Consider the following 20763-nt stretch of genomic DNA (forward strand, 5'->3'; position numbering starts at 1 on the left):
GTGATTCTTGTTCATTGGCACAACAGGTAGGTATCTTTGAAGTCTATAGTCACCATATGGTGCTGTTTCCGCAGCCAAAGAATGACACATTGAAGTGGAGCCATTTTGAACCTTTGTATCTTGATGAATCAGTCCAAGAATCTGAGATGCAGAATTGTTCTCAAAGTTTTGTCCACTTTTGGGACCAGAAAATACAAAGAGTAGATTCTTAGGTTGATCTTTCTTTGGTATGGTTTCTAATGCTTGTTTTTGTTGAAGGATGCCCCCTTCCATGGACACTGCCACAAAACAGCTGCCTTGGAGTTGTTTGGAATTGTCACTGTGGTGTTGTTGGTTGTTGCTCAGCTACCTGTTGGTATGAAGTCTGCGGTGTTTATACTCTCTAAAATGGCCTTTTTAGTAGTCCAGCTCCCCTTCCTATGCTACTGTGGAACAGCAGGGCTCCCATGGCCTTTGTGGTCTTGTTCTCTTTCAGATGCTGTAGAGACCCATTAATTATTGTTCTAACCAGGTGCTCCTCTGTAAATGGAGTATTTATGACATGTTTCAAGCTCTGGACGCATAGTCATGTGTGCTTTCAGACGATAGTGCCTGTGTATAATTCTCTACTTGCCATGTTAGTGGCATCCAAAGCAGACTAAAAGGAGGTGTTTAAGATGGCCTTGACTTCTTCTATGATGGAGCTTACACTCTTTTTGTATTGTTCGGGAATGTATTAGTTCCATTAGTTCACTAGTTCCCGATTTTCTCCCACTGTTCATGTGCACAGGGATTAAGAAGGGCATTAGAGTTGCAATTCTCCATTACGTCACTGCTCATCTCTCCAATTTTTGACCCATCATCTCCAATTTTTGCTTTTCCAGTGGAGGTCCTGTTGACATTAGCTCTTTTTCTGGCCGTTGCCATGATTAATGAGTCCACCACTGTGATCCCCTTGATATATACCAGGGTCTATGGAGGAGCATTAATACTTCTCCAGTCTTGGAGTCACAGGCTTGGAGGTTGCTGGATCTCTGAACGCTTTTATTCCTTGATCTAGAACGCTTGGGAGCATACGAAGATACTGGCACTTCTATTGAAATGGAAACTAGCACAAAAGAAAGTCTATGACTGTTTCTCCAATCGTACCCCTTACTTGTTGGCAGCAAGCTCTATTGTGCATGTAGATTGCAATGTCTCCTGGTGACAAAAGTCCTAAAGGGTATGATTCCATGCCCTCTCTTCAGGTGAATCTGTGTCAAGATCTCGCGACTCTCCTTCGGTGTGCTTGAGGTCAGGAAACCCACCCATCTTGTTCATCTCCTTCATCTCAATGAAGACTTCCTGCTCCTCTTCTTGGCATCAAGGGTAGTCAGTGGAAGCAGTTCCACTTGCTATTCCTCAGCAATGTTCCCCTTTATCTGCTCCACAGGTGATTCAAAACACCTTGAGCGATTTAGCAAACTTCCTCTTTTGTGGAATCGCTACCATTTTGGCCTTGAGGTATCTTTTTAATTTCAACCTCAAGCGCTGTGTGTGCGGTATCGAGGACTGATTACAGTCTCCTGTTTAGCAATGGTGTCTCTTATTGCGCTACCTTCGGGTCCTCTCTCAATGTCTGCAGGGCGTTCTCAAGTGGTGTCCTTTTGTCGGGACCCGGGAAGTTCTTTGTGTTTCTACCTCCCTTCGTCAGTTGAGTGTTTTGGCGTCAAGGTTATCCTCGGGGTCCTGGAGTCTGAATATTTAATCTCTGGCCCACTGTGTTTTTATGGGTTTATGGGGTTACCTGCACCCGCCTCTTGTGCTCTCCTTCTTTCAGAGTCTTCTTTAGAGGCTCTTCCCTTTATGAATTGACATGGTCTCTCTCGACTCTTCAGATCCCTCGCTTTGCACTATCTCAGTATTGTCAATGTTTTGATCACTTGACAATCTGAGGTCTCCGAGTTAAGGTTGGTCTTTTTTCTGTGGCTGCTTTGTAGTGTAATGTGCCCAACTCTGTTTGTCTCTGGTTCAGAGGCCTTAGGTTTGAATGCTTCACACGCTTTGAAACTTTTGGCGGTGTGGTCTTTTAGCAAGCAGAGGTTGCATTTGTGCAAAATTATGATGGCACTTGGGGCAGAATCTTAAAGTGGTGTTATCCATCCGCCTTAACGATTCCTGCCCCTGAGGTTGCATATGATTCGACACCTCGGTCAGCAAATCACATGGCGCACCTACTTCTTTTGGTGATCTTCTGTGGCTATTGGTTGTCCTTGGTATCTTTTCGCTTTATGATGTTTTTCTGATATTTTTTTCCCCTCGACGATCCGTCAATTTTACCCCAATATGTTTCTTATTTTTCTTTGATACACCTGAAGCTCTGACTCCTTCCAGAGCCAAAGGTAGAAAAAAGAATCTGAAAATGGCGACCATGCAAAAGGGCTTCCGGAGTGTACGTCTGACATCATGACAAGACGAGCATACCACCAAATAGTCACACACAATCAGAAAAAATAAACAATAAAAAAGGAAGAAATAGAAAAGATCTGGACCCAACCACTAGATGTAGGTATAATGCATAGCATGTGAACTCAGAGAAGTTTCATGCTGCCAAATTTTACAGCCATAAAAAGTTTCAACAAGTGGAAAAACTGCTGCCCAATGCCCTGCCACAGGTTACCTCCTATTAAGAAGTACTTACTGAAGAACGTCAACATGAAAATCCCATCATTGCCTATCCTCAGCTGATCAGCATCATCAAAATCATCCCGAGCAACAAAATCATCCTCCTGAAAGAAGCAAAAAACAATGTCAGCAATTTCCACCTGTTGTGAGATGAAGCATTGTCAAACATTTTTCAATGGTGATAGAAGATTTCTATATTAAAAAATACAGGACATCTGCATGAAAGGAAACTGACAGAAGCACAAGGTGAAAATTACTGGTGGTTAAGTGTTCTAAGCTTGTAATTAAGTGGCACTTTCTAAAGTCCAGTGTTACATTAGGAGTTATGGGTTTTAAAATATATCTAACGATTGCCTCAAATCATCTCCATCCCCGTTCAAAACGTATTGAAAGCTGGTAGGATATTCAATTATATCTTTGGACACATCCATACACTTCCTGATGAAATCACGACGGCCTGTGGGGGAGCAATTCACTGAATTGAATAGTGAAGCAAGAATCACTATTCAGTATCACAAGGTCAAGTTTCTAATTCTAAGTTTGTGTGTTCAATAGTACAATTTCCAAAAACATTCTACCAGGGAACTAGCCAACGTACAATAATACTCTTATTCAAATGATCTATTAAGACTTGCATTTCTGGTTGGACTTTCATTTTTCTATGCTACCACATATTCAGAGGGTAGTGGTCTGCATACTTTCCTTCACTTTTGATCCATTCTGTAACAAAGTGCTACTTAAGTGCAATCAAGACTAAGCCTAAATTCTTGCCCACATGGATTCCGGGGATTTAGTATCTGTTGGTTTCCCTAAATCCACCCAAATCCTAAGGTTATGCGACATTTGGTCGTCACGTTGGTGTCAAGCTGCAGGAAACATAACTATATTTCCATATGTATTATAGCTGCATTGGCACCCTATCCTGGCACAAGCAACACATAATATTCTTTGCCTTACCCATGAACCTATTATTATCAACAACTCTGATATAGCTTGCTGCCAAACTGAAGATGGCTAGTCCCAAGGTTGTTGAATCAAGACAATCAAGACCACTTTTGCACATATTTTGGAATCTGCACATTTTCTGGCAGTGCTACATCCACATCAAATTCTCATCACCTTGCAACCAGCATTTCCTGCAGTATACCAAACACCCAAGTCTCGTCCTTGGGTGTCTTCTTTCAAGATCAGTGCTAGAACTGTGACTTGAAATCTCTTATCTGTTGGCAGCCTTGGACATTGCATGTCAAGAAATTCTTCTCTTCCCTCTCAAGTCCTCATTTGGTATAGAGGGATCCACGATGCAGTGTGGTTTGGACCTTTTTTAACTATCACACACAGCAACTGAGTGGTTCAGATCTATTCTTGACAACTGTACCCATGAGGTAAAAGTACGCGTGTTCGATTCATTCATCTCCAAGGTAACCACTAGGGTGCTGCAAGGTATCTCTTTCTCTCTCGAGGGTCCTTTCCTATACCATTTCATTATATATATGAATTAGGCTGTTGTCAGCCATCCACTGATGTGCTTTTGATGTGGAATGGTACTCTCTAATCAACTGTACCCTGTACACCTCGTATGAGTGTTCTTCATCCAACACCTTTAAGCTTGATCAGCAATCTTGGGGTTCTCTTTTCTCTGAAATAACCTTGCCCGCACAAGTCAGCAATGATCAGTAAAGCGTTCTAGACGGTCTAGATGGTTTGCACCTCTTCTGCCAACTTATCAACCTGTCCTCACAGTAGCCCTTTCAGGCACGGACTATTGTAATGAAATAGATGGAGTTATAGTAACAAAAACTATAAGTATGCTTCAAAGAGCTCAACATTTTGCTGCTATACTCATTCAAGGTCTTAAAAGATATGATGATGTGTTGCCTATATTAATATCATTTCCTGGCTTCCAGCAAAACAAAGTACTGAATTCAAACTCTGACTAGACCTAAAGGCAATATAGTTATGCCCATGAGTGCTGTTCTAAGCGGTTTGTCCCGGATCATAAAACCACACTCCTATTGTCAGCATCCCAACAGTTTTTGCTGCTTCTCTCAAGAAGAAGACTGTTTACAGGATGGTCCTTGCACTCTCAACCCTCAATAATTTTAAACTATTTGCCTTCGCATCTTCTATGACCGGACTTGAAGAAATTCTGCAAACATTTGAAGACCCTCTCATTTGTCAGACATATGCCCCTAAATTAGCTTATATATTTTAGCCATGATTCCTTTTTCCCTTTCCTTTCGACAAGCGCTTTGAACTAACCTCTGGTTCCATTACAGAACACAGAAATAAAACTAACTTAATTAAGTTGTTACAATTTAAGCTACTATTTTGGTTCTTTATTTTTTTTCTAGTCCCATTTCTTATAGATTGGTTGTATTCTGTTTATTTTGTAAAAAAAATGTTTCATGATCATATTATATTTTGAGTTTGAATTTTCAAACAGATTCTTGACCAAGTAATTAAGCAACATTATGCTATAGTTGGATGTGATTTATTTTATTTAAAAAGTTTTAGATAGCACGAACATGACCCGAGAGGGTGTCCGAGCACTTTAAAAAGATTGCGGAACACTGATGAGGTAGGACAGATAGCGAAGTGCTTTGTTATTCACAATTTTATGAGTCAGAACCACAACTTCAAATCAGCAGTTGTCTTGCATTAGGAGACAATGGCATCCTTTTAGGAATACTTTTGTGTGGTCCATTGAGTTGGCATCTATGATGGGTCTTCCAGCTGAGATTTGGAGAAACAGGAAATTCTTTATATTTAAGGAGTTATGGTCTTTGAAGAGGACCTTACAGTAGCCTCATTTAGGGGGGGTTAAAATCGCTCTCCATGAAACTGAGTCACAAAACAGCCAATTATTCTGCGCAAGCTTACTTGTGCAGGAATTTGAATCAATCATTTGTACTCAATAGATCGTAGAAGCTGGGACTGTAGGATAAAACGTGGTGTGGGATGAAGATCTACACTATTTATGGCAATGAAGAATTTTTTTTCAATGCAAGTACTAAAAAGGGCTGCAGTATCAGGGAGGCCGCATTAATGAAACAAAATGAAAGTATGACAAATTATATTCAAACTAAATCAATAGTAGTTACTTTTTTTATTTTTGTTATTGACATTTTCAATTACATACAATACAATATACCAACAACAAACAGACAAACCAGTACGATCAGTATATTCCCTCATAGCATCATGTCCGGACGTGGGACAAAAAGAGGATATAGAATGCAACTGTGAATCACACATTTTGCTGGGTGTTAGCTACATATCCCGTTGCATCGTAAAACCTCCACCTGTACATTACCCTTCAAGGGCTCAATATGACACATTTTCCCTACACTTCCACTCCATCTTCATATCTTCCGCCAGAATCGCAGCCCTCGCTACATACCTTCCCCGTCATTTGTACCTAGGTGCGCTCCCTCTGCAGCAGCGCTCGAGATGCCAAATATTCGAGCCCACCTCCCACCCTATCCCTCAGTGGTATCCTAAACCGGGAGCCCCCACAGATCTACTCATTCCCAACCTGCCGGCTTTGCGCCCATTGCAAAAATGGCTCCCAGATATCTCGCGGCCTGGAAGTGGGCGGCATGAGTTCCCAAAAAACAGAGAGCTGTGTGTGACCGTATGTCACCGCATCCAACCAGCCCTCAACTGTTGGCAACCTCCTCCCACCCCAGCACAGCGCCACCTGCCTTTTAGCAAACAATAATAACAGAGTATGCAATTTAAGCGCTTTCGGCAATGTGTTTTTGACAAACCCCAGTAACCCCACTTCGGGAGTCGGCAAATCAGATCTTCCAATGATTTGATTTACGGGGGTGAATATCTTCGAGCAGAAATCCCTTACTTTTGGGCAGTCCCAAGCCATGTGCAGAAACGTGGCAGGGGAGAATCCACATCTCCAGCAGTCACTATCCGTACGCAACCCCATCCTGTGCAGCCCTATAGGGGTTCTATAAAACCTGTGCAGAAACTTGAAGTGAATTAATCTGAGCCTGTAATTAGGCGACAGCTCAGTTAGCTGCCCACAGCAAAACTTCCACTGGTCCTCCGTCAGCGGGACTGCCAGCTCAGCATTCCAGTATTGCAATGATTTAGGGCAGATCATCGGAGCCGAATCTTGCATAATCTTATAAATCCACGTTACCAACTTGGGGCTCAATAGTAGTTACTTTAACTGTCGGACTCCAGTTTTTTCAGTAGCCCAGTTGCCCAGGGCCAAGACTGTTTCAAAGGAAAAGACAAAGTAAGTGTTGGATTATAATGTTGACCAGCTATGCTAGACATTCTTTTCATCTTCCAAAAAGTGCTTGATATCGTCCACAAGACCAACAACGTTTCAAAGATCACAGGCTAGTCATTCATATAAGGCTTTTATGTCATTTTCATTATGCAAGCATCATTTTAGTAGATCCCAATTACTGGGCTAGTTGCAATATGTGCAATTTCATGTTTTACTTATACCTACACCAAAGGCATTACTTCCTCTTGCACGAGAATAGGTTTGAGCAAACACTTTTTGCCATAACTGTGCATATGGCTGGGTCCAAACTGAAGTGGCACGGTGGGCGTAAAACGATGGATTAAGATGAGACACTGAGTGATGGGTCAAGCATTCCATCCAACACTCGTTTTTTTGGATGCCCCAAGTGTGATGGGTATGCCCAGATGTGGGTCCCGTGCTCACTGTGCCACTGGAATCAAACTACATCCGACTGTTGAGCCCATAATAAGTGTGAAACCGATCCTAAGTTGCTTTTCTTCCAGTTCAGGCAGGACCTGGCCTGGCAATTCAGGCTGAACTCTTCCCACTGGGCCAAGGCTGAATTGAATATGGCTGGGTCCAATCTGAGGTGGAATGGTGGGCAAAAAATGATGGATTGAGATGTAGCCCTGATCAATTGCAAGTGGCTGAGATTAATTCAAGCATTACTTCCATCACTTTGTTTTTTGGAAGCCACAACTGTGAAACCGGACATGTACCTCATGTGCTTTGCTAGCAACCATCAACACATAAGTTATAGAAATTGGGCATTCACGAGGGAAAGGTATGCATGTCCATTTACAACAGCGAATGCATGCTGGGAACGGAGATCTTGAGGAGAAAAACACTGTGAAAGTACTTTTTACACATACCAAGTGAAGTTGACTGTGAAAATCTATACTTCTACCAGACGAATTTATGATACATAAGTAAAAAATTGTGCAACTTTACACACTCCTACTTCAGATACAAATGAACTGGTGCTTGAAAATTTGTACACATTAACGAAAAGAACAAAAGCGAGTGCAGCAGCACAAAAGGACCAAAAGATATTAACGCTAATGGACAGAGAAGAAGCAGACTAATGGATGGTTTGTTTGAGATCAGTTAGGCTAATTACCTTAAGGACCACTGGTGGCCTGAACAACCTTTGTGATTGATTTTCAGTCAACAGCATGGTGTCCTCAGTTATCCTATCTTAATTAAACATCATTCATGTGAAACAAGAACAGACTGACAAGCTGAGCGGTTTAATTTGACATTTCAGATTCAGGAGTTTGCATTTTGACTAGTACCCACTACTTGCTGGTGCCTTGGATTCAAGATGAAAATTGGCTCACATCCAAGATAAATTCTGTTCTTGCCTATTTTTTTTTTTATTCCTCCCCACACAACCACACTTTTTACGAGAGTAGATTAAACCATCAAAGGTATCCAATTACACTCTGCACAGTGTGAAAGTCCAGTATAACAAAAAAAACAAAAATTGTCAAGGTTGCTAAGCAAACTGAACCGTGCATTTAAAAAATGTATCTTAAATTCTAGAACATGATTGCATTATTCGGCTTTCCAATGTGAAATTAACTCCCAACGTGTCAAAAATGTAAACCTGAAGTTGTTAAAAATATATACAACTTTAAGCCCTTCACCTTGCTGACATCTAATCACATTTATCTCAGTCTTCTCCTTCAAGCGTGTACAGTAACTCCCATGCCCTAAAGTTTTTTTGGTTTAATAACTTAATTGGAAGTTTATAACTTCGTTCTAATTGCTAGAGCATTTAGGATAGCACACAACTCCTCAAATGAATTTCCATGAACACTTTTCTGAAATAGGTGTTCTTTGTAGTTTAGTTTTAGCCAAATTAAATAATATTATATTATACAATGTATGACTAGTTTGTATGGGGTCAGCTACTTACTCCAGATTTTAGATCACTGTTTCTAGTATTTTTCTAAATCTTTACTCCTCTTGTTGGTTGGCTGGTTTGTTGTGTTTGCACGTTACTGAAGAAAAACCTTCTGCAGTGTGTAGTTTCAAAAATTGAAGCATTTTACAGCATAGTACATATACTTTTATTAAAGGAGAAGGCAAAAGAATAATTCCAACTAAAGGCTCTTAAAATCAGGGAAGTGGCCAGACTGTGATAAAAAAAGCATTTTATTTTACTTTTTCAGGAAGTTCTCTACTCATGGAGTCTTGAGAGCTTCTGCCTAGAATCCTTCATGATAATGTTCCAACTAGATCCAAGAGACCCAGACATCTTTAGAGCACTGCCATTAAATTGTACTGCTTGCTGGTGAGCAACTTAAGAGAGTCAACCAATTTACGTTCTATTGTTAACAGTAAATCATTGTACTTCTGATGTTGGTGCACCTTCCTGTATTTCTACCAATTAAGCTTGATAAGTTTTTGTTTTTTTTTAAATCATGAAATGTTTAGAAATAAAGAGCCCAGTAAGCCATCTCATTAAGAAGGTGAAACCACATGTAACCATTAACTATTTTCAGGTCACACAATAATGCCACAGAGGGTTAATATCTGAATACTTTAACATTCAGTTATGCCTTGGGTAATACTAGAAAGTCTTGATATGGTAAGTTCGATAATACTATTACATGAGCTGAGTAAATAAATCCTCAAAGAAATACAAAATATTAATTACAGTTGGTACAGAACGCACAGCATATATGTTTAGACGAGCTTCAGAACAAATTTAGAAATGTGTTGTAATCACTAGTTCTGGAAACTTTGAGTCAAATCATTAATTAGGGAGTGATCAAATTCTTCTGATGAGTATTTATTTTTTGTTCCAAAATGACCGGTGTCTTTTTTACATAACTAAAGCTTTCTCAATGTGTTTCACTTTCAACCGCCTTTGTGGTCAGTCGGCATAGAACAGGAAAGCTCCTCATGTGCACATCACTGAAAGGTACAAATTACTAGGATGGAAGCTTGAGAAGAGTTTTGCATTCCTATTACACCCTATTTTCTTTTGGCATAGTTTATCTGATTAAATGAATTAAAATAGGCTCTCACGTTGTAGGCTACAGAGAACATGGTTTATTTTTTACACCACCTTACAACAATGCTGGGTAAAACCTAATTTTGAAAAAGGTGTTGACGTGTTAAATGTTCTAGTTCAAAGATGTGAAACACTAAAGGAAAGAGCCAGAGAGACAAGGACAGCTATTGTATAGTGGATCCTTAAAGCAATAGACATTACTTCATAGAAAAACACCAACCTTATTCCCTTATCTGAATCAGACTACGGTTGTCCTGATTCTGGATTTAAGTGGGGCTATTTCTATGGACAGAAGGCTACTGTTGTCCCGCTGATAAACTGTTAAATAGCCAGTCTCACACTGATGAAATGTGCATAAGCCCAGCAAACAGTCAACAATGCCCTACAGGATCAATAAACAAGATAAAAATACAACTAGATAAAAATAATACTTACTCTCCCAGGAACCAGAGGAACAGTGGCTTCAATCTTGTTTCGTTCAGCTTCATCATAACTTGGAAGTGAGGTTGCAACATTGTACGAAGGTGGTTTTGGAAAGCCAGACTCGTCTTTATAATCGAAAAATGCTGAAGAAAAGGATTAAATAAAAACATTATCTGTGATTTTTGTTTTTTAATTAGGCAGTCTGATAAAAAAACTTCACCAAAACTAGAAATTCTGAACAGCACCTCACAGACATTTAAGAAAAAGTAAAATCATCCCACAGTCATAGGCTTTTAACACAAGAAAACCTGCTAAACAATTTTTCCCGCCAAAACGTCTCAAATATCTCTTCAGCATTATCAAGTAGGGTTCCGTTTCCTTAATTTACAATGATATGAACACAATTAAGAACCACAGAATTGTTATTTCCTCACTCCAGAAATACTGCAAGTACTTCATCAAGGCCTGCAAGACAAACGGCGTGACTGATATGAATACAGAAATAATCACCAGATTAATGTGGACAGACTGGCTTCCTTATCATCTGCCAGACAGGTTGGCCAAAAGGAAAGTCATTTTCTTTTCTTGTCCACTCTTTAGTGGAAAGGTAGGCTTTGGCCACGAGGACATTCTGCCAGAAATGCTGATATTACTGTAGGTGGGAATACTTACTGTGACTTTGCAAAGAAATGATATGATCTGGTATAGAGTACTTGTTTCTTTAGGCCCACAACTAATGTAAATAGTATTTTTCAGAAATCTATGCTTAAATCATTCAGGCACATAAAACATCTATCAGACAAGAGATTGCAAGGAAACAAAAGAGAGTTGGATAATATGAATGGCAGGCAACAAAGTTTGTGAACACCATCTTGCTCGCCAACCGATCAGAAATGACTATCATCTAATTCTATAAAAGAATAATAATATCTCTTATCTGAGGCAAGAAGTGTAACCTCTAAAAATATCTTATTACCACACTAGAACGACATTAACGTGAACCCGAAAGCATGGAATAAACAAAACTTGTTAAAATGAGGGTTTATGAAAAACACAAATACAAACTGAAGGGGATTAGCGCTACAGGTCATTAATTTGCTCTTATGCCGAAGCCAGATAGAAACATTTCCATCAACTGACATTGGCATTAGTGGCAAAGGTCAGTGATACCCGAGAAATCGGCTTAGTAAGTACCATAAGGAGAGAGCCTTTAGATCTAATCACCTGCGACTTTTGCGCATTCCGAGGTTTGCCAAGGTTCGTCAAGATGGTAGGGCGTTCTTGGTACCAATGGCCAGACTTTGAAACTCCTTGCCTATCCACCTTCCAAAGGCGGAGTATGAACATTGTTACAAGAAATATTAAAAAACCTGGCTCTTTAATCAAGTGTAGATATGGTTGGCCGGTCCTGTTCTTCAGTCTCTGCTATAAGCGTCGGGACGCCTCAGCTGAGGTAGCCGCGCGCTTTACAAATGACTTTGATTGACTGATTGAACTTTGCACAACTAAATGAACACCTAATGGCTGGAGGAGAACATAGCTAAATAATGGGAAATCAGGACGGGGCTGTTCACAGAAGATGCAACTCCTGAAGCATGAACACTAGCTAAAGAAAAACTGATCTGTCAAGGTTTATCATCCATTTTATTTTACTCATTTCAGAAATGTGTATGGTGTTACACATTGCCTAGGCTTCAATTTTCTGTGTGAAATAACTCCGGCAATGTCTGAGTGAATTAGACGAAAGTACAAGCCAGTAACTAGGTATTCAGTTGCTTTCAGTCTAAGCCGTTGAGTCAGGGGACCATCCAGAGAATAGCTGTTCAGACTACAAATTTGCAGACTTCACATGCAAGCAATCAAAAAGTGAAGAAAAGATGTGTTGGGATTATTGACAATGAATGAAGTGTTCTTACAGTCATGAGAGGCTGATTTATTTTATTTATTTACAAAGTTTTATATAGCGGGAACATGACCTAAGAGGGTATCAGAGCGAGAAGCAGCATTCAGGAGAGGGGAGCCGAGTAAAATCATGAAAAACAGGTAGTGGGAGATTCAGGGAACAGTCTTTAAGGCAAATTAACTTCTGACCAAGTGTAGGAACGTGTCTCTTTTTTACATGGTCACCCCCATTTTTGCCTGGTATTTGATGCAATTTTGACAGAAGTACATTGAGTTCCTGCTATCCAGGTCCCCCAGTGCCAGATCTCTTTCCCTAAAACTGTACAATTGTTCCCCCAATTGGCAATATCTTGACTTCCCCCTTTAAGTCCCTAGAAAATGGTATTGTGCTACCCTAAGGGACCCCTCACCACACTCATGCAAACTGCCATCACAGGCTGCGTGACATGGTGCAGAGAAAAGGGATGACACGACATGCCACACCTCCTGTGTGCCATGCTTGCAGGCACTGCATGCAATATAAGTAAGTCACCTCTGCAGTAGGCCTTACACCTCTAAGGCAGGGTGCATTATATTACATTTGAGGACATATCTGCATGAGCAGATATGCCCCTGTGATGTCCATGTCGATTCTTGGACATTGCCAATGAACAAGGAAGCCATCTTGAGTTTATGGACTGGGCACTGGTGATTACAAGTTCCCCAGCTACATGATGGCTTCACTGAAATTAAAGACATCTCATATTAATAAGCCCAAACTGATTCCAGTGATCGATGTATTAATACATGTACCCAGAGGGACTTAAGAGGTGCTCCCTGAAAAACGTACCAACCTCTAGTGCTCTGGCTGACTGGTGTAGATCAGCCGGCCACCACTAATTCGCTAATCAGAAGACGTGCTCCCTATCAAGCTAGTTCCTAAAGTAGGCTACCTGATGTAAACATTAAAACTAGAATTCCACCATCTTGATTTTTGGCGGAATTAGGCTCATTGGTTCAGGGTTATGCCCACTCCCTACAGGAAGTGGTTATATAGTGGGTGCAGTCACCCTAAAGGTAGGTAGCCCATTGGCTACTACCTGCCACTCCCCTTGACGCCACTAACTTGAGTATTTAGGTGGCACCCCTGATGCCAAGAACTTAGATTCAATGGACCCAGAAGTAGAGGACAAGGAAGAGCCGCGAGAAAACGAGAACTGAAGACTGCTGTGGACTTTTGGCATCAAAACCTGCCTGCACCAGTCTCGACAATCGTCACCAAGTGACTTGTCCTGCAGCTGAGCATCTGCCAAGAACCCTGGTAGACTGCCAGCCCTTCACAAACTGCCAGCAATCCCCCTTGCAGTACAGGGGCTACTCCCCTGCAGTACGCAGGCACCGAAGAAGCAGAGTCCTGCTCACCGTGTTGCTGCTCCCTGGCCAGCCAGACACTGCATCCACCTAGGAAAAGGTGCCTGTGGTTGGGAAGATCAGATCTGTCCCTCCACCGAGTGAGAGGATACCAGGACCAACCAGAGCCACACACCACCCATACCCGGGGTACCGGACTCTTTGCAGCAACCAAGGCCTGTGTTAGTCCAGTCGGGATTCTAACAGCACCGAGACAGAACAGCCATCGAGGGACGTCAGAACCACAGAGACCTACTCCAGAGTGACCCAGCTGTCCGGATTCCTTCACCCTCAAACAGAGAGACTGACAACCACTAGGGCCTTTAACACACTGAGCCCAGCTGACCTATCTACTCTGCAACCAAGAGCACAGGCCCAGGTTCCCGCGAATTGGCTGTGGCCACGTGCTCCCAGGACCCGTGTGACCCAAGCCCTCCCCTTCCATTGGGAGCTTCAGGATTTGTCCCCAGGTCCCCCTCTGCAACCTGTTTTTAGGTGCCCCCGTTCTTTCCACCAGCGCAACGCGCAAAGTTACCAACGCGACCAGCACTTCTGCACCCAGACGCCCCAGGGTATGAAACAAGCAACTGCTGGTGGTACTTTGGACCTTTGCCCCCTACAACACTAAGTCCAGAAACTCACCGTAAATAACTGTATGCAACATATGCCTTTTTTCCCCATAGAAATGCATTGCTGTGTAAAGACGCATTTAATTGAACCATTTACTTGACTGTGAAATTCAATATTTTAAAAATTACTAACTTGATAACGTAGTTATTAAATTGGTCTCGGATTTATTCTCGAGTGTGTGTCTCATTTATTGCCTCTGCGGGTCAAACAAATGCTTAGCATTGCCTTCTGATAAGCCTAAACCCCTCTCCCACACTAGCATAAGAGAGAGCATTTAGTGTTAATATTTTTGCCTCTGTAAACCAATAACAGTTGCCTGGACTTTCTGCACAACGTACCTCATTTTGGTACACTCAATAATAAGTAAGTGATTTTCTGCTTAGGAGATAACACAAAAAACATCCAGAGCAAATTAAGATAGATAGATACTAACCACTTGTGATCCCTCTAAAGCGTGTGCTGGGGCACCTGCTCTTTTTTTCTTTAGTTGTGCCTATCAAGAGGCTAGAAAGCAGCATGCGTATGCAAATGCACGGAAAGTCAGCATGTCGCTTTCCTGTGTGTAATTCCAGACAAAAAAAAAGGTTCTACATTTCATTTCTAATGTCCAATTATGTGGTGATGTGGATGGCGGCCCCTACGGTTCACCCGAAGAATATCCGAGCATGGCTGTAGAAGGTCAGGGGGAGCTGTATAGATATCTGTTCAGGTCACCTGATACAACAATAGTCCTTGGCAACACCACCCTCATACTCAATGAAACGAATTCAACAGGACTCCAACTGATAATAAAAAAGTGTGGCCGTCTGGCCAGTGAATATATAAGTGACGTTTAGTTGAATCGGGAACCTTGAGTAAAATAGTGGTTTCCCCATCTGCTTGTGAGTGTGATTTCTAAACATGTTAATAATCCTTCTTATGGTGCTATTCCGAAAGCAAAGCAAAACAATATTTTCCAATGTACTGTTTATGTCCCATCTTTGCTACCTTAGTCTGGCTTTCTATCTCCCACTGTGTTGCCTATTATCCCCTATGGCACTAAACAGATTATTGAAACACGTGTCTGTTGTGGTTGAAGCCCAACAAACCAGGCTGAGTGTCTAAGATAGTTGAATGTACCTTACTTCTCACTTCAAAATAAAACAGCCTCATGCCTACAACCCCATTCCCCACTCTCAAATAGGGTTTTACCCCAAGAAACCTGCATGGTTCCACAACACTCGCTAACATTTTTGATTACTAAAGTAAAGTAAGCTGTTCGTTTGCTCTTCAGATTCGCGAATTCTAGTTGTATGAAGTGTACTGCAACATGTGTTTGGTTGTCAGTCACTGTTGGGTGCTTTATAGACCAGACAGGTATATTTAAAAGATAATTCATGATCTACAAGTCAAAAGGAATCCATTTAGCTGGAAGCACCTAAAATCGGTGCATATCACACTAATTATTCATATCACTCTATTAGCATAGCCTACAGACCATGACCAGAGCATGCGGTGTACATTTAGTTTCAAACACTTACTTTGAGACACAACACTACTCGGAATATGTTTAAGTAAAGCAGTTTCTGTTGGAGAAAACGAGATCTTTTATATGATTCTGATTTCCATCTCAAAACAAAAAAATATCAGCCCCTTTTTTCAGGTCGTAGATGTAGAATTCACTACAGTCAGAATTCTAGACCTCACCTCCTCTGATGCCATTTATAACATGGTTATATTGACCATTTTCATGTTTAAAAAAAAAAATACCGGACAAGTAATGCCTTCTACCAGTTGATCTACTTTTCACATTCTTCAGTTGAAAAACCAAGACGGGATGTTCAAAATGTAGGTTTCTGCTGAATTAAGCCTTGTAGGATATAAACAACTGATTAAAATGGGACTGGGGCTCAAGATGCTGGATTGGAAAATGTTTATGGTTGAGCAGATATTTTACAAAGGTTTAGGCTATGCATACATTGTGCAAGATTTGTGCCAAAGGAAGGAGTAGTTTCTTTTCTGTAACTCCAGTTCTGTAGTAGGGGTATCTCTGTGATAGTCATAATCTAGTGAATAGTCCCGCCCATGTGCGGGGAACCCGGAGCAATAAAAAAGAATCTCTTAAGGTGTCAAATCATGCAGACCTGCATCCACCTTTAAGAGAGAATTTAATTTAAAGACAGATAATGCAGCCTATACCCACAGGCTACACTGTACAGTACTTCAACTAGAATTCCACCAACATCCACAAACAGCACTGCCTGTCCAGCTTTTCTCCACAAGGGAAAAACACCCTGCCTCTCCCAGCAAAAGCCTCTGGAATGATAGAGAGGAAGGAATGGACAGACAAGCCCCATAGGCTGCCATTATGTGGCTCAGAACAGGATACTGTGCCTTTAAGAAAACTTTCCAGAACTTTCCCAGTATTCCAGAATGCACAGCAGGTCCCTTTTACTTTCAGTTCTTTTTGAAGGCGTAGCACGCCAGACCTGTAGCATTCCTTACATGAATATTCATCTCTCCACCGGGGAGGAGGGCGGGCGCTTATGACTATCACAGAGATACCCCTACTACAGAACTGGAGTTACAGAAAAGAAACTACTCCTTCTGTAGTAGGGGATCTCTGTGTATGGTCAATCTAGTGAATAGAATGGCAAGCCCATCCCCACACAACAACGGCGGTGGAGAACACACAAGACAATACCACTACTGTGTGAACAAATTTCGCAGCGACGCCTGCCCAACCTGAGCATCTGCCCTGGCATCCGTGTCCAGACAGTAATGCGCAGCAAAGGTATGGACCGACTTCCAAGTGGCCGCCCTGCAGATTTCCGCAATCGGAACATTACGCAGAAAAGCCGTCGTGGCAACTTTGCCCCTGGTGGAATGAGCCTTAGGTTTACCCCCTAAAGTCTTATTAGCCTTTTGATAACACAATTGTATGCAGGACACAATCCACCGAGAAATGGACTGCTTAGAGGTCGCGAGACCGGTCCTGACTGATCCATAATTAACAAACAATTGATCTGACCTACGAATATCCTTGGTCTTATCCAGATAAAATATCAACACCCTCCGAACATCCAGGGAATGGAGTGACCTTTCCGCTGGCGAAGAGGGATTCTGAAAGAACCTAGGTAAAGTTATGGTCTTGTTGACATGAAAATCAGAGATAACCTTAGGAAGAAATTTAGGGTGAGTACGCATCACAACCTTAGCAGCATGAAATACAGTATAAGGTTCTTGACAACATAATGCCTGAAGTTCTCACCCTGCGGGCTGATGTAATGGCCACTAGGAACGCCGCCTTCCAGGATAGGTGCTGCAATGAAGCCTTGTGAATGGGTTCAAAAGGCTCCTTCATCAGTCTGGACAGCACCACATTCAAGTCCCAGGAAGGCGAGGGAAGTCTGACAGTAGGAAACACTTTCTTCAAGCCTTCCAAAAAATCCTTGACCACAGGGATCTGAAAGAAGGAAGTCTGTGAAGGGCATTTCCTGTAAGCAGTCAAAGCAGCCAGATGAACCTTAATGGAATGGAAATTAAGGCCAGACTGGGCCAAATGTAAAAGATATGGAAGAATGACATCTTCCTTACATGTCGTAGGATCAAAGTTCTTGGACTTACACCAGATACAGAACCTCTTCCACTTATAGGCATAGGACGTCCCAGTGGAAGGCCGTTTAGACTCCTTCAGTATGTCCATACAAACTTCTGGTAGATTCAGATGGCCATATTGCACTATTTCAGGAGCCATGCCGCCAAACTCAAAGACGAGAGGTTGGGGTGCACCATCCGCCCCCCGAACTTCGTGAGAAGGTCCGGCCTGCACGGCAACCGTATGTGAGGAAGGAGAGACCGGTGAAGTAGGTCCGTGAACCGCCACTGTCTGGGCCATTCCGGGGCGATCAGGATCATCCGCACCCTGGACTGGGCCAGCTTGATGAGCACTGCCGGAATCAGGGGAATGGGTGGAAAAGCGTACAGAAAGCTGTTCGACCAATCGATCCATAACGCATTCCCCAGCGTCCCCCGCTGGTAGTACCTGGATGCGAAGTCTCGGCATTTGCTGTTTTCGGCGGTGGCGAACAGATCTACGTCTGGAGTCCCCCACCTTGCGAAGACTTCTCCTAGTACTCCGTCGTTTATGACCCATTCGTGGTTTTCCTAAATCAGCCTGCTCAGTGCGTCCGCCTGAGCATTCTGTACCCCTGGCAGATGCGTGGCCATAATCGTCCGTCCTCGGGCCAGAAGCCGGTGCCAGATCGCCTGCGCCTCCTGCCACAGAGTGCGCGATCTCGACCCCCCCCTGCTTGTTGAGGTAATACATAGTGGTTGTATTGTCCGTCTGAATCAGCAGTGAGTTGGTCTGGAAAGACGAAAGGAAGACCTTCAGCGCCAGGAAGACAGCTCTTAGTTCCAGGAAATTGATGTGGTATGTCGATTCCAACGGGGACCACTTTCCCTGAATCTGCAATTCCCCGGAATGCACTCCCCAGCCTTGGAGAGACGCATCCGTCACGACACTGTATGTGGGAATGTCCTTGTGGAAGGGAACCCCCCTGAGGAGGTTCTCCGCCGAGCACCACCACTTCAGAGACTGAAGAGCATGTAGAGACAGCCGTATCTTGTCGTCCCAAGAACCTGTCCTCTGATCCCACTGATCCTCCAAGCACTCCTGCAGTGGTCTCATGTGCAGCCGTGCGTGAGGAAGATACAGGAGGCCACCGATCCCAGCAGTGAAGACACCTTCCTCACTGTCGTCGATGGTGCACTCCTGAGTTCCTGGGCCTTCCGAAGGAGTGATAACCGTCTCTCCTCTGAAGGAGACACGCTTGCTGACCGCGTATCGATGGAGGCTCCCAGGTACTGAATGCACTGGACCGGAGTCAGAACCGATTTGGACATGTTGACGTGTAACCCCAATTTGCGCAAAAGAACGCACGTCCACCGGAAGTGTTCTTCTGCTTCCGAGAAGGATGAGGCCTTGATCAGCCAATCATCCAGGTACGGGTAGACAAACACCTTGTTGTTCCGCAGGTGTGCCGTCACCACCGCCATGCACTTCGAGAAGGTCCTGGGCGCGGACTTCAGCCCGAACGGTAGTACTGTGTATTGATAGTGATTGGCGCCGACTTGGAATCGCAGGAACTTCCTGTGCTTCCGAGCAATGGGCACATGGAAGTACGCATCCTGTAGATCTATGGCACAGAGCCAGTCTCCCCGTTGCAGCTGAGGGTAAATCTGATGCAACGATAGCATGCGAACTTCTCTCTGCGAATCCATTTGTTTGCCTGTCGCAAATCCAGAATGGGCCTGAACTCGTTCTTGTCCTTCTTGCGAACGAGGAAGAACCGAGAGTACAGACCTCTTCCCCTTTGAGACAGAGGTACCTCTTCTACCGCCTTTTTTCTCAACAAGATGTCTGCCTCCGCCTGGAGCTCTCGCAGCTGAAATTGAGAGCTTACCGGCGGAATCGCTGGAGGCGGGCTGATAAACCGAAGACTGTATCCATTGCAAACAATATTCAGCACCCACTTGTCCTGAGTAATTTTTCTCCACTCTGCCGGAAAAAATTGAATGCTTCCCCCCCACTGGAGTGGGTAACGGTTGAGGGGGAAGTAGTCGCTCAGGGCAGAGACCCGGCCGGGCCCTTGGTAGTGGTAGAAGCCTGCTGGCCTCCTCTACCCCTCTGGCATTTCTGGAAGGGCTTCCGGAACTGCTGCTGTTGGTGCTGCTGCTGTCCCGAACCCTGCCCACGCCCTCTGCCCGTAGACCCGAACCGCCTCTGGAACGGGCGCTTCTTCTTCTCGGCCTTCTCCAACCCGACAGCCGTCAGGGTCTCCGCCTCCGCCTTCATGTGGGCCATCTCATCATCCGCATGTTTTCCAAACAGGGTTTCCCCCGAGAAGGGCAGATTGGCTACTCTGTGCTGAGCCTCCGGCTTGAGCGACGTCAGGCGCAGCCAAGAGTGACGCCTTTGATGGACACCATGACAGTAGGAGTGCGCCGCCAACAAGGAGACATCCGCTGCCGCACTGATGACCTGGTTCGAAACCAGCATGCCCTCTCGCACCGTTTCCAGGAAGTCCTCCTTCCTGTCCCGGGGCAGCAGGTCCGCATACTGTTGGAGGGACTCCCACAGGGCCCGGTCGTAACGTCCCAACAGCGCCCCCGCACTTGCCGCCTTCATGGTGGTAGACGCGGTCCCACACACCTTCCTGCCCGCCGAGTCCAGCCAGCGGCTTTCCTTATCGGGCGGGACCGTTGATGAAGGTGCAGTCGCATGCTGCTTCCTCGCTGCCGTCACGATGACAGAGTCCGGCTTCGGGTCCATCCGTAAAAAGGCAGGGTCCGAGTCCGGGGCCCGATACTTTTTGATGAGCCGTGAGGGAGCGGATTTCGTCACCGCGGGGGTGAGGAACAACTCGAACGTGGGTTCCACCAGTCCCGGCACTAGAGGTAGCAGGGGGCGAGACAGGTGCTTTTTGTG

The 20763-nt window shown here is 43.7% G+C and overlaps 1 protein-coding gene across 1 annotated transcript in view; it reads right to left on the minus strand.

The window, feature by feature from the left end:
• NDFIP1 (Nedd4 family interacting protein 1) overlaps positions 1-20763 on the minus strand; it is a 176799-nt gene that overhangs the window by 64056 nt on the left and 91980 nt on the right. Inside the window, exons 3-4 of the mRNA XM_085618141.1 lie at positions 10383-10513; positions 2660-2747 (exon numbers count right to left, since the gene is read on the minus strand). Coding sequence (XP_085474267.1) covers positions 2660-2747; positions 10383-10513 — 219 coding nt within the window. The remainder of the gene's footprint in view (positions 1-2659; positions 2748-10382; positions 10514-20763) is intronic.

This window comes from Triturus cristatus, chromosome 7, assembly GCF_964204655.1.
Source record: "Triturus cristatus chromosome 7, aTriCri1.1, whole genome shotgun sequence".
NCBI classification, from domain to species: domain Eukaryota; kingdom Metazoa; phylum Chordata; class Amphibia; order Caudata; family Salamandridae; genus Triturus; species Triturus cristatus.